The following is a 13086-nucleotide window of genomic DNA, read 5'->3' on the forward strand; positions in this document are numbered from 1 at the left end:
TAAGCCTAAGGTGAGCGAAATAACGAAAGTCTCGAGGAAAGACGCGAGTGCGCGAGATTAGTATTAAGCAATGTAGCTCCGTTGCGGAATTTCCTATTCCGTTCTAACGTAATGTCGTGTACGATATTAAAAGTGACGCCGATCGCCGGTCGTGTCCGCGTAAGTGCGGGCTATTTTCTGCCGGACAGGTGGATTCGCACGTCGAGATTCGTTTCTCGGCGGATGTTTTACAGGGCGGAAATCTCTCGTTTCGTCGGTAAATATCGAGGAAAGAAACGTATGCTTCCCCGATCGTATATTTTAGTTGGGATAATGCTTTCATACATGCCCAAGACGCGAGAACGCGCGCGAGAGCGAGGTCTGGACCGGAACCAGACTGAATTTTTCGAATCCTGGTCGAGCCGAGAGTACGCGTCTACGAAATACGAATCTATCGATCGTTGCTATCGCAAGCGACAAGGTAAGTCTTTTTATTAAACCGAACGGGTCTCTCGACGGAGCGGAAGTGATTTGTAGTGCCAAAGGCAGCGACTCTGCACACCCTGTACGATGAAACGTGCACGAGTCGATCTAATGATAATTCCACGTACGAGATAACTCGTTTCCTACGCCGACGCTCCTTTAGCTAGTAAATATCTGACCATGGTTGTGCCAGACTATTATTTATTAATGTAATTATATTAATTATTGTCAATTGTTAAGTGCGCGAGAAGATCACCGTGTGGCAGGATTGAACCCGGCGAGGAAATGCAGACACAATTCTCTTCCATTCTCTGTACGATACTTAAGGTGCCTCGGATGCCCATTGGACTTTTTCTTAGGAACAATTCTAGCTCCTCGTACAGCACGCGTGTCTAGACATCTTTAAGATGTCTTTTAGACACACGTGTTGTTTGGGTTACGTTTGTTTCCATGCCCTGTGAGAAATGACTCATCAAAACGAATTCGACGTCACGTTGACGTTGTCGATGTCGATTCGATCGACGAGTCATTTCTCGCTGGGTAGAGATCGTAGACTTACGTAGACAGACCGCGCGTCCTTATGGGCGCGCTGAAGACTACGCTGAAGGATAGAGATATTGCGCGTGTGATCTCTAGTAGCACAATGCGTCGTCTAAACATTGGCTAACCACAGAAACGCATTGGCCGATATTGTTCAACGTAAAGTTAATATTGGCCATGGAATAAATGTAAATATTGTACGATAATAATTATATAATATTAGATTATATATTAGATTATATATTGGAAGCGCATTTGGCCAGTATTTAACAATGTAGTAAGAATATTGGTCTAATATATTGACACAATATTCAACCAATATAGCGCCAATATATTGTGCTACTAGGGATGCTTCTCTCTCGCTCTTTGTTAAGAGTGGGAAGAAGACAGCGCATATTAGACAAAGACACTCACTCAGTCTATTGCTCTCCTCTCACTTTAATGCAGTCTTCAATTTTTCTCACGGGACGCGCGGTCTATTTGTATAAGTCTATGGTGGAGATACGTTTGGAAATTGTCCAACTTGAAAATCGAATGCGACTTTCGCTTGTCATTAAGAATCCCGAAGATTTGTCGCAAGAGTCGTGTCCTAACAAAGGTCGCATTTCGAATGTATCAGAATTGGTATTTTCTTGCAATTTATCGCCAGATGAATGATTAGGATATTAGAGGCGTAGAATTACGTATATCGCAGTTACTGTTCCGACAGTTTAACGTAATCGAGACAATGCTGTCTACATCGAACTCTTATGATTGTTGTCGCCGCATTCTAGAGAATGGCTTCAACGTCGTTTTGATATTCCGCCATTCAAAGAACCGCGAAAATTTCTGACGATATTTAAGATACATTTTACATTCCACTCGACTCGATTCTCATCTCGTTAGATTGTACATTTATTATCGTATACGATGGCGGTGTCCGCCGATTGTAAATACATTACGCATCGTGGAAAGACATTAAATAATTTATTATACATATATTCGTGTACTCGACAATACAATTCAATCAGCGCAATTACAAAAAAGAACGCGAGGAAAATGGAGAAAATGATTAGACACCAACACCTGTTTTCGCTTATTAAAATTTTCACTATCTACGATTCAAGATTTATATATAAGATAATCGGGGCTCGGTATCGGTAGATTGAACACCTGTTAGTTGTCGATCATGCGTATTTATATTTAAAAGAGATAAAAGGTGCAAAGAGGGAAAAGTTTCTTAGCGATAAAAGTAATTAAAAATTCTTAAGACTTTGAAATCTCGAAGGGGCTCAAATGAGCCTTCCCTTCGCTCAATTGAACGACACTGTCGTTCCATTGGCAGTCTCTTCCGCATCCGGTTACTTGGCCAGACTGAACCAACCGTGCAGGCATTTAGGCACCGGTCCCGGTGTGTCAAAGGTCACCCTCGCGATTTCCGTAAATGTCACAGCGTCCAAGACCAACAGACCGACTCGAGTCTCGTTTTCCGCCCAGACGAGCGCGCTCACAATCACCCCGTCGTCCTCGTTCTAGACAGAAAAAGAGCAAGTAGTAAAGTAATTTGGCCTCCCTCTTATTTGTCCGAGTAAATAGACAGCACTCGATATACCTTTCCGTTAGGGTCCGGTACGAAAATTGGCTCGCTTGGGCAAACATCACTTTCTTGCCACATTTTCTTGGTTTTTCGGACGGTGTCGACTTTGATGAGCTGTAAACAAAATTTTGTCTTATTTATACAGAGCGCATCACGAAATTATGTGACAGGCTCCGCAGCCTCTTAGCGAGCACGCGTTATATTTTAGAAGCTCGCGAAAATGCACCGACCGTCCCGGGGTTCTTTAGGTCCATGTCGAAGGAGACCGCGTAGAAGTATCGGTACTCCTTGCCGAGATGGAAGTCCGTGTTTATCCGTGGGATCTCGCAACCGACGTCGCAGAGGAGCTCCGGCTTCACGAAAATCCTGCCGTCACGAAGTCGGTGAGCGGACGGCTTCTTCCGCAGGGCGCTTTTGTGTTCGTCTCGCGAGCGCTTGGCTTGATCGTGATACTCGTCGCCTGCAACGCCATTGATGTCAGAGCCCGGTCTACGATCGTCAGGCTCGTCGTTGACAACCGTGCTCTGATACACAGTTTTAACCGCGATGAGATTACGTTCCGGCTGCGTGTCCTGGCTTGGTTGTCTCAACGGAAGTACGAAGCGAAGCGGCATGGCGCGGAACAGCCTCGAGAAATCGGGATTTTCGTGTATACTCTGCGTCAATATAAATATCGAGAATCACCGTTAGCTGAAGTCACTGTTGCCGCGCGCCTCGCGAATATCTTACGTTCATCGCGTCGATGTACATGCACTTCAACACCTTCGAGTTACGATAACAGCACACGTCCAGCACAATGTAGTCTCCATCGCGAGTCTCGAACTGATTAATAATGTGCAGGTAGAAGAACGTCTCCGCGACGAACATTCTTACCACTTTGCCCGTCTTCCTCGAAACCACGTGGAAGAAAGTCTGGTAACGAAAACGTCGGACTTAATTTATTAATAACTACCCACACAGCACAGAAAGATTGCAGAAATGTTACATTGCAAGATTGCAATATTGCAGCAACGTTGCGCAACATTGCTGCAACGTTTCTGGAGGATTGCAGCAACGTTGAAATGTCTGCCCTCAGAGAGATTGCAGTGCAATATTTTTGGAATAATTTGTTTTTGTTGTACATAAGCAGAGAATTTACTAATTACATATACATCCGGGCCTTTTTTAATACAAACCAAGCTATTGCGAAGCAACCTAAGGAGATTATGTCGCTTCGCAATAGAATGGAGTTTGCGAGCAACACCGCACTGATCAAGTACTTACTAATTCGCGCATTATTGGTATCAACGAAAATAACATTATAAAATTCTCGTAATTAGAAAATTTTTTAAAATAGAAAATATAGTATTTTTATTATTTTTGAAACATTGCTGCAATATTGCTATCGAAAGTTTGTAATTTTATATCCCTGCAATGTCTCTGCAAGATTGCAATGTAACTGCAACCATCTGCAGTGCTGTATGGGTTTTTAACCTGGTTAGCGGATCTACCCTTGGGAAAATTTACTTTAAATGAAACGGAAGTTTTTAAACGTGATCTTCCAAATCTGAGAGTCTACTTAAAGAAGTTAAAAGTTTACTCAAGAAATTTTAGAGTAATTTTGGACACTTGAAGTAATTCTTAGGTAGCCAAGCCTGTCCAAGTTCCCGCTAGAGGGCCGCGCGGCATAGAACTTTCTCGTAAGAAGAAAACCGCACGCGGTATTTTAAATTATATCACATACTTACTTAAATTTTCACGATTTTTAAAGTCTTCTTCTAAATTCTTAAAGTTTTAACCTTCAATAAAAGTCGTTAAAGTCCAAATTTACTTTTCATATTTCTGATTTTTCTTAAGTAAAAGTTTAAGGTTCTCTAAGGTATATTTTCCCAAGGATAATAATCCGATAAATACGTACGCTTTCGTTGTCGTTCCACTTTACGGAGTTGATCATTGGTTCTTGTTTAAAGCGACCCGTCGCCATCTTAACAACGGAGATCGACAGCGGTTGTTCCAATATGATGAAGAAATTGTCAGTGATGCCGAAGGTGTGCATGTATGATGGATTGAACTTCCACCTGCTCGGCACACTGGCCACAATCGTCGCTTGATCGAACATGGAGAGTTCTTTTTCTTTTCCAGATTTATCTGGAATAATTGCATTCAAAGTCACCAAAGTGTACCATTTAAATATTTTACGGGTATAAATTGTAATATTTTAAATTATAATTTAAGTATTTTACTATGGTCTAAAATATTGGCTCAATATTTTAGAATTTGTAAGAACTCGAGGGCATCAATCTATTTCTTCCATTGTGAAATTAATTTTCAGACCACTACTACATAGTTTCCTACATGGAGAGAATTTTCTCTTAAAGTTCAACCTGAAAATCATGTAATCGTGGGACAACATAGCATTTTCAACAACTTTATGAGAGTTTTTTTAACTTTAGCAGACATTTTACTAGTAAAATGTAAAGTAAAGTAAAATCATTCTTATAAGGTTCTTCAAAGTGCCATGTTGCTCAAAATCCCACGATCACATGATTCCCAAGGTAAATTTTAAGAGAACATTTTCTCCGTGTATAGTTTCTTCTTTCAAAAGTTTCTCTTTCTATTATTACAAAAAAGAATATCTTACCAACAACCACGCTTCTAGGAGAGAAGCACACGACGCTGTAACGAGATCCCATCGGCGTGATGCTCAATCCTACATTATAAACCGTACCGTCGGCCATAACGTGCGGATGCGAAGTATGATGTACGATGTTAACGTACTTGGTCATATTTATCTGCGAAACACGAGCAAAGGAAGTACTGTACTGGTGAAAATTCTATCACCTTTAGGTTTTCTGAGCATAACTTTCGTCAAGGTGCATCGAATGCGCTCAAAATTTTACAGTATAACACCCGATAGCAGGCGCATCTCGTACACGAAGGGTAATGAAATTTGACAAAAAACACCGTGACTTTTTAAAAATTTTTCATTCGTACACTTTAAAGCCAGTTATGCTCCAAAAATCGAAAGGTGATGTAACCTTGCAGGCCGGTACTGTAATTTGTGCAATTAGAATTTGTTATGAATGCCGCGATGACATAAAAAATTTAAGATGACGCCGCCAATACTAGGGGTTGATTATTTGAATTTAAAGCGAAAGGATTTGTCGAGAGCGTTTACCCTGTCCAGCGTCGCTAAATTTTTCGGGTCGATCCTGTGCATCACCGCCGTTTCCGCGAACGTATAATATTCGTCACCGAACGGGTACACCGAAATCATGGAATTGTCCGACGTTGTTTTGTCCGGTTTGAACACTGTGGCCACTCTGAAAGATCATTTCAAAAGAATCCGTAAAAAATGTTGCAGTCAAAGAACTGCTACGTTGACGTATTTCTCGCGATCTGTTTGTCAAACGTGTAATTTTCCTCGCATTAATTGTTCGAAAAATGTATGTTTCAGTCCCGGATCATCTCTACTTTGCGTCGCGCGTCCTCTCCTCGCTTGCTCCTGTTTACCTGTGGAATATAGTCTGACAGGGATCCGGCGTCGCGCTCGTACCGAAGTCGTTGTAGACTATCCTCTGAGCCGCCATGTTCCTCTTGTACACCTCGGTCTGGACGAATCGCCGCTGGTAGGTGACCTCACCGTCCGTGATTTCGAATCTGCACAATTTATTTGTGTCAATGAAAATAAAGAGCTGTCGGCCTCTCATTTTTTCTAGCGTGAAATGTACCTGTGCAGCAAGGCGGAGCTGTCGAAGAGATGCTGATATCGATATTTGCCCACTTTTAGATTGCCCGGACCGTTTCGCAGCAGGGTGCCTTTCAGCCATTTGGGGATGGTACCGGTGACTTCGGTCGATCGTAGGGGTTCAATCACTTCCTTCTCGCAGCTCCTCGTCCACACCGAGGTGTTGCAGTTGGTGTACAATTTCCCTTTCGCGTCAGCCAGCATCTTTTCATTTTCATTCGCATCGTACTGTAAGTAAAGCGCACATTTACCTTGAGTAAATTGTTACACCGCAAGACACGACATTCGCTGTTTCCTCTCGGACGCGAGATCGCGTAAGAGGACTTACATAAAATTCGTGTATGTGAAGCTAGCGTCTCATTTCGTGGAAACTCGTTAACTATTGAGAGTTCTGGCTTCTTTTATAATAGTTCTAGAGTTCCTGATACATTAAACACATAGTTCTGGCCTTTAAAGCAAAAAAATCGATTAGTGCAAAATGAGACGCCAACTTCACCCAGCGTCTCACTTTGTCCTCCGCCTAGTTCCCGACGGCTTCATGTTAGATTTAAAGCGCCCTAGAGTTCTACAATAGTTCTAGCAAGAGTTCTGGTGAAAAACGTTGTTTTTCAATTTTTAAATAATTTTTATCAATTGAGAAATACATCTTAATACGGACGAACGTGAGACGCTGGTCGAAATCTCAGAATCGTGGCTAATCTAAAACAGTTCTAGAGTAGTTTCGAACGTATTCTCATGTTTTCGGAAGAGTTCTATGCGCTGGCATACTTGCATAATTTCTAAAATAATTAAATTCCCAGAAAAAGTGGCCCTAAAGCAGATACCTATGAGACGCTGGTCGAAATCTCAGAGTTCTGGTAAGGTGCAAAAATGTGTAAAAAATGTCTTTCTGGCCAATCTTTCTGATCAATATGTCGAACCGATATATGGCGAATCGACGTCTCACTTTCCGCGTGTAGCGCGATAATCGCGACATGCATGCTCCTTGCTTGTTTGTGAATTATCAGCGTCTTCCTGATAGACGACAATCGTATGTATTTGGACATAAGACGAGTCGTATTTTTCGCGTGGCTACCGAATTAATACGATTTAATGTGTCGATTAATACAAATTAATCAAGGAAACCTGTCAAATTTGTCAAAAATATAAAAGCATAATTAAATAATATAATATGTATATATACTCTGGTTTATTGTCTGTTTTTTATTAAGACATATGCTCATTATAATTATTATTTAAGTTTAATTGGAGCATTTTCAAAGACTTGATCAATATAATTGTATTATTTCTTAATTGTATTATATATTGTAAATATTATACAATTAAAATATAAAAACTTTAATCAATCAGGTTTTCAAGACGTCACTATTAAACATTTAATATAAATAACGTAAAATTGACTAAAAGTTGACTTCTAATTGCCATAAAGTAGACTTCTGATCGCCATAAAGTAGACTTCTAATCATCATAAAGTCGACTTTTCATTGCCATAAAGTCGACTTCTAAGTCGACTTTTGGCCGACTATAGTCGAGTCATTTGTTGACTAATAGTTGACTATAAGTTGACATTCAGCTTGACTTTGAAGTCGACTTTAGACTTCCGCTGCCGACTGACAGTCAACTAATAGTCGACTCGGTGCTGTTTGGGTACTGTCTTAATTTTATTCTTAATTTTTCCAATATATGCTATGGTAGTAAATTAACATTTTATAGATTGCACATAACTAAGTACACTCGTAACGTGGAAATAATAAAAGCATAAATTTGTTTCTTTAATAAATGGTCGCGATTAAATTATATCAGGCGAAATTAGATATCAAGCCAATTTTCTCAATAATTTCGAGAGCAATTAAAATCCTTTAAGCGCAATCATTTTCCAATAAAGAAACAACTATCTCTCAGGAACCTGACCATGTCTCTTTCTTGTATTTATCTTCAAATTGTGTTTCTCATCGAACTCTTTTATTCGATGTTTCGCAACATTACGTCATTTTTATTAAATGAAATAAATCAGCATGATGTAATCATTCCGACGCGACACATAAACCGCGACGCACACGCACATTTCAGCATAATGCGTGAATGTAGCGTTTTTATTCGGATAATTAATTAGGTGACTTATCAATGGAGCTAATTACCCATACAGCACGGAAATATTGCAGCAACATTGCAGAGACATTGTTTTGAAAGATTGCATTATTGCAGCAAAATTGCGAAATGTTGCTGCAATATTGTAGCAACATTGCAGCAACATTAGAATGTCCGCTTTCAGCAATATTTCAATGCAACAATGCAGCAATATTGCAATGCAACTACGCAGCAATATGAAAAGGCAAGACTGCAGCAATATTGCAATGTAATAATGTAGCCATAATGCAATAAAATGCAATACAACGTTGCACGTATGTATACAGGGTGATAGGAAACAATCCTGGGTCCTTGAAAAGACATAATCCTGACGAAATTCTGAGACGATTATTTCTTTTTCAAAACTTTATCCGAAATCTAGTTTTTTAATTATAAAAGGCAATAGTTTTCTTATCACGAGTTGAATACAGGGCGTAGGTAATAGCGGCGCAATTTATCGCGTCATACGTGGTCGCTTATGTTAGGTGGTTATCAGTTGTCACGTCTGACGGTGAGTTGCGCCGCCACAGCTTATCTTCTGTATTCACCCTGATAATAAGATAACTATTTCCTTTCATAATTCAAAAACTATATTTCGGATAAAATTTTGTAAAAAAAAGTCGTTTCAGAATCTAGCCAGGATTATGTCTTCTTAAGGACCCAGAGTTGTTTCCAATCACCCTATATACATATATGTAATAAATACACAGGGAGAGAACGCATAAATTGCCTCAGCTCTCGAGGTGAGGCAGCTCGTGCGTGTATGCGAATGTGTTTCATGCGTAAAACGGAACGCAGAGCGAAAAAGTTATTTAGCGATAGAGTTATTTAGAATATTGTATTTGCAGCGTAGCTGCAATATTGCAGATTTAATATTACGCAATATTGTGTTTGAAATATTGTTGCACCATTGCATTTACAATATGCAATCTTGCAACGTACGTTGCGGCAATGCTGCTGCAGCTTTTGTGCTGTGCTTATGGGTTAGTTATCGATTCAGCGAAGACAAATAAATTACTCGCATTCCATACGCCTCACCGTTTTCTACGCGTTTGTGGCGCAAAACATACCCTCGAATAGAGATCCTATATTTTTAGGCCCGGTTTCACCAACGCGAGTTAATCTAATCGGTCGGTTAACTTTCAGGGTACCAACATAAAACTTCTTTATTAACCTATTTTCTTGGTATCAGTTTTATGTTCGGCCCATGGAGAATGGATAAGGAGACTGAACCATAGACATAGTATATATAGACTGCGCGTTCCCTACTTCACTCGCGTGAAAACATGCGCCAACTTTAGAAAGAGATAGCTGGTGTGGGACCGTAGCTTTATCTTTGTCGAAATGAAGTAGTGGGGGTAAACAAAAGAGTAGAGGAACGATAGATAGACAGAGAAAGAGCTACTACGTAAGCATGTTGTCTCTTTCTCAGGTGTGCAAACGTCTGCAGCCACAATGCGCAGTCTATATATATACTATGTCTATAATCCAGACCTAGTTCGGTCTCCTAAAGGCGGGTCCAGACATGTGTCGTATCACCGTATCGTATTGTGATCGCCTTTTATCATGATACGGATACGCTGATTGTAATGATACGGCAAAGTGTTGTTTTCAGCTCGTATCCGTATCATTTATCCGTATCTTTATTTTAGTTTTCCACCTGGTACAGTTCGTATCATTTCACGTTGCCTTAAGGGAGTTCTCTCGGTACGTAGCTAGTCAAACGTATGTATTCTCGTATCACGGTAGTGTCTCGCGCCAAGTATAAGTTTGATTCACTCGGTACTTTGATGTGGCAACATCGCGTAAACATTTGATTGCACATTCAATGTATAAGCGAACTTCGCACGCTTCTTGTGTCATTGTGTGTACAAAGTCAAAGCAGGAGCAGATCGAATCCTCAAATCGTGAAGATAAACAAAAGCGTGCTAAAATATTTTTTTGAAAAGGCAAGAGAGTGACTGAAAAAGATGATAAAGATGATTTAAGATTTTCTGTTTAAAAATAAAATATATTATATAATTATTATTGTTGCTATGTATGTGTTTCATTATTAATTTCATTAATATTTTCAGAAATCTTTTTTAATTCAAACGTTTAAAAATCTATGTGATAAATGATTAATTTAATTAAGCATTACTTTTTTCGTGACTGGAAAATTTACACTGACGAATTGTCCAGCATGCAGATAATATTATATTATGGATAGCGCACACTCTAACCTCTTTTGCGACGTTGCCACATCGGCCGGCTACCCGTGAGATTATCGAGATTTGATATAAATTTGCGTATTCCTACGCTCTGAATCAGTATTTTTGAGTACGCAACATGTTCTTCAGGCTTTAAAGTTATTTCCTGTCAATCTTTATAATAATCTGAACTGTAATTGTTGTAAAATACGGAATTGAATGTACCAACAACGTGATTTCCCATAAGACTCCGTGATAAACGCGTAAAAATGAAAATGCTGAAAACTCTTCTCTCACGCTCTGAAAGTTAACAAAAATTTAACTGAGTAATTTTTGGACAAATATCTACTAATATATCGAGTTTCATAATTAACTGAACCGTAATTCGCTAACCGAGAGTACTACCTTAAAGCAGAAAGAAGATATTCCATCTTCTTTTTGCAATGCTCGACCGATCTTCCAGTGTCACGCGCAATTTCCTCCCATGCATCATTTTTTTAACCGATTAAAATAATGCGGATTTGTTGCACTCCAAAGAATAGATTTTTCTTTATATATATTTATTAAATCAATTATTTTATCTTGCGACCACTCCATTCTGACATCAAGCAACCGCTGGACACGAAGCAACGCGACTGATTAGCGATGCTGCCTTGTCAGATGGAGTGGTCAGAATCGAAAACGCGTCTACACTGACAGTATCCGTATCACGTATCATTTCTGTGATGTTTCGGTAAAATACCGACTCCAAGTGGATCATACTTGTATCGTATCTGCGTTTCATCTTGATACGCAGATACGATACGAGATACGGATACGGCGCACCGTCCACACTTAGCTGTTCATGATACGCGATCACGATACGATACGGTGATACGACACATGTCTGGACCCGCCTTTATACATTCTTCATGGTTCGGCCTTTGAACTATAACCATACTGGAAGGAGCACTCCATTGTTGTCGTGCGGTCAGAGTTGTGCGAGAGAGATAGTTGAGTGGCGACCGTGCTATTCTTGTCTAACTATAACTACAGCGATGATCGCTGTAGTTAGTTAGACAAGAATAGCACGGTCGCCACTCAACTATCTCTCTCTGACCGCTCGATCCTATAGAGGGGGTAGGCAGTGCTCCTTCCAGTATGGTTATAGTTCAATGTGTTCGGCTGTTGGCACCCTGAAAGTTAACCGACCGATTAGAGGTGGATTCGGAGAGCGTGGTGTTAGCGCTAAAAGCGTCTTTTATCTTTGTTCGGCATACAGTGAGTAACGAAGATGGACTGATGCTTTCAGCGCTGATAGTGTCTCCCTAAACGCAGTCTAGATTAACTCGCGTTGCACTATGGTTTATTTCGGTGGTTTTCTTGGCCAAAACTACGAGAAATGAAGATTAAAAATTAAGCAATCTGATAATTTTATATGTTTATAGATACATTAACTAAGCTAGGTTTTAATTTTAAAACAATAATATTGTTTGGAAATATTTCTTTTCTTATTTTAAATTCGAGAATTGTAGATTTTCTTACTCAAAATGTACGAAAATCACAACAACTTTATATCTTATTTTTATTATTACTGCTTTTTATTCTGTATAAGTGATCATGCATATTTTCAAGAAGGTACCTGAAAATATTCAAAAATAATTTTTAACACTTTTTTTCATTTCCAGAAATGTAGTTAATTAAACAATGTTTCTGAAAATAGAAGTTTTATACTACTTTTTGAGTTTTAATGAACTGTATCTTTCAAAGTTCAAACTGGTTCAAGATGAAATTTTTTTCATTAAAAAGTATGTACTTTTTTAGAAAAGTAATGACAAGTTTTAGCTGCAACAACCTGCAACAACCTGAATTATGAATATTTAATAATGAGACCACCTGGCATAATGATTTATTTTGATGATTCTTTTAACTAAAATTCTAAATTTTTTGAAAAATTAATGGAAATTATACTAAGGTTTTTGAGATCACTGATTACGAATCTGACATAGGATTAGAAAAATTCAAAATGGCGGGTCCAATATGACGCATACCCATATAACATCGGATGTCCTATATGTATGTGCATTTTTCCTCCATGATATGAAAAAAATATTCTGTATACGAAATGTATATATATCTCATATACGAAATTTGGATATACATTGCAGTACATAATATGTATATTCACGAATGGATTCAATATGTATATACAGCGCCTGATATTAAATGTATATCCATTATATGTCCATAGTTTGTATATTCTTTGCGGTATGTAATATGTACATACAAATGCATATAATATACGTAATATACAGGGTGAGTTATAACATTTGTCCACGAGCTCGTGAGAAGGTAGAACGGATCGAGATGAACAGAAAAGTCCTGAAACATTTTGCAATTTTCGCAATAGTTAACGAGAAAAAAATTATCGAAAATCGTCGTCTTTGCCCTGCCCACTGTCCAATTCGAGAGCGTAGCGAGATGTG

At 39.1% G+C, this 13086-nt stretch overlaps 1 protein-coding gene across 2 annotated transcripts; it reads right to left on the minus strand.

The window, feature by feature from the left end:
- Positions 1-1946: 1946 nt before the first annotated feature.
- LOC105558153 (carotenoid isomerooxygenase-like) lies at positions 1947-11324 on the minus strand. 2 transcript variants are annotated; one of them, XM_012005696.1, is made up of 10 exons: positions 11027-11324; positions 6289-6533; positions 6071-6217; positions 5736-5880; positions 5199-5349; positions 4476-4705; positions 3308-3490; positions 2809-3234; positions 2594-2692; positions 1947-2513 (listed from the first exon to the last, which is right to left on the minus strand). In XM_012005696.1, the coding sequence occupies exons 2-10, from the start codon at positions 6507-6509 to the stop codon at positions 2343-2345; spliced, it is 1773 nt and encodes a 590-aa protein (XP_011861086.1). In that variant the 5' UTR covers positions 6510-6533; positions 11027-11324; the 3' UTR covers positions 1947-2342. The 2 variants fall into 2 exon arrangements, with proteins under 2 accessions (XP_011861086.1, XP_011861087.1); XM_012005697.1 differs by lacking the exon at positions 11027-11324 and adding an exon at positions 6634-6831.
- Between the last annotated feature and the right edge of the window lie 1762 nt (positions 11325-13086).

Source organism: Vollenhovia emeryi, unplaced genomic scaffold (genome assembly GCF_000949405.1).
Source record: "Vollenhovia emeryi isolate VEMERY1.0 unplaced genomic scaffold, V.emery_V1.0 DF939374.1, whole genome shotgun sequence".
Taxonomy (NCBI): Eukaryota; Metazoa; Arthropoda; class Insecta; order Hymenoptera; family Formicidae; genus Vollenhovia; species Vollenhovia emeryi.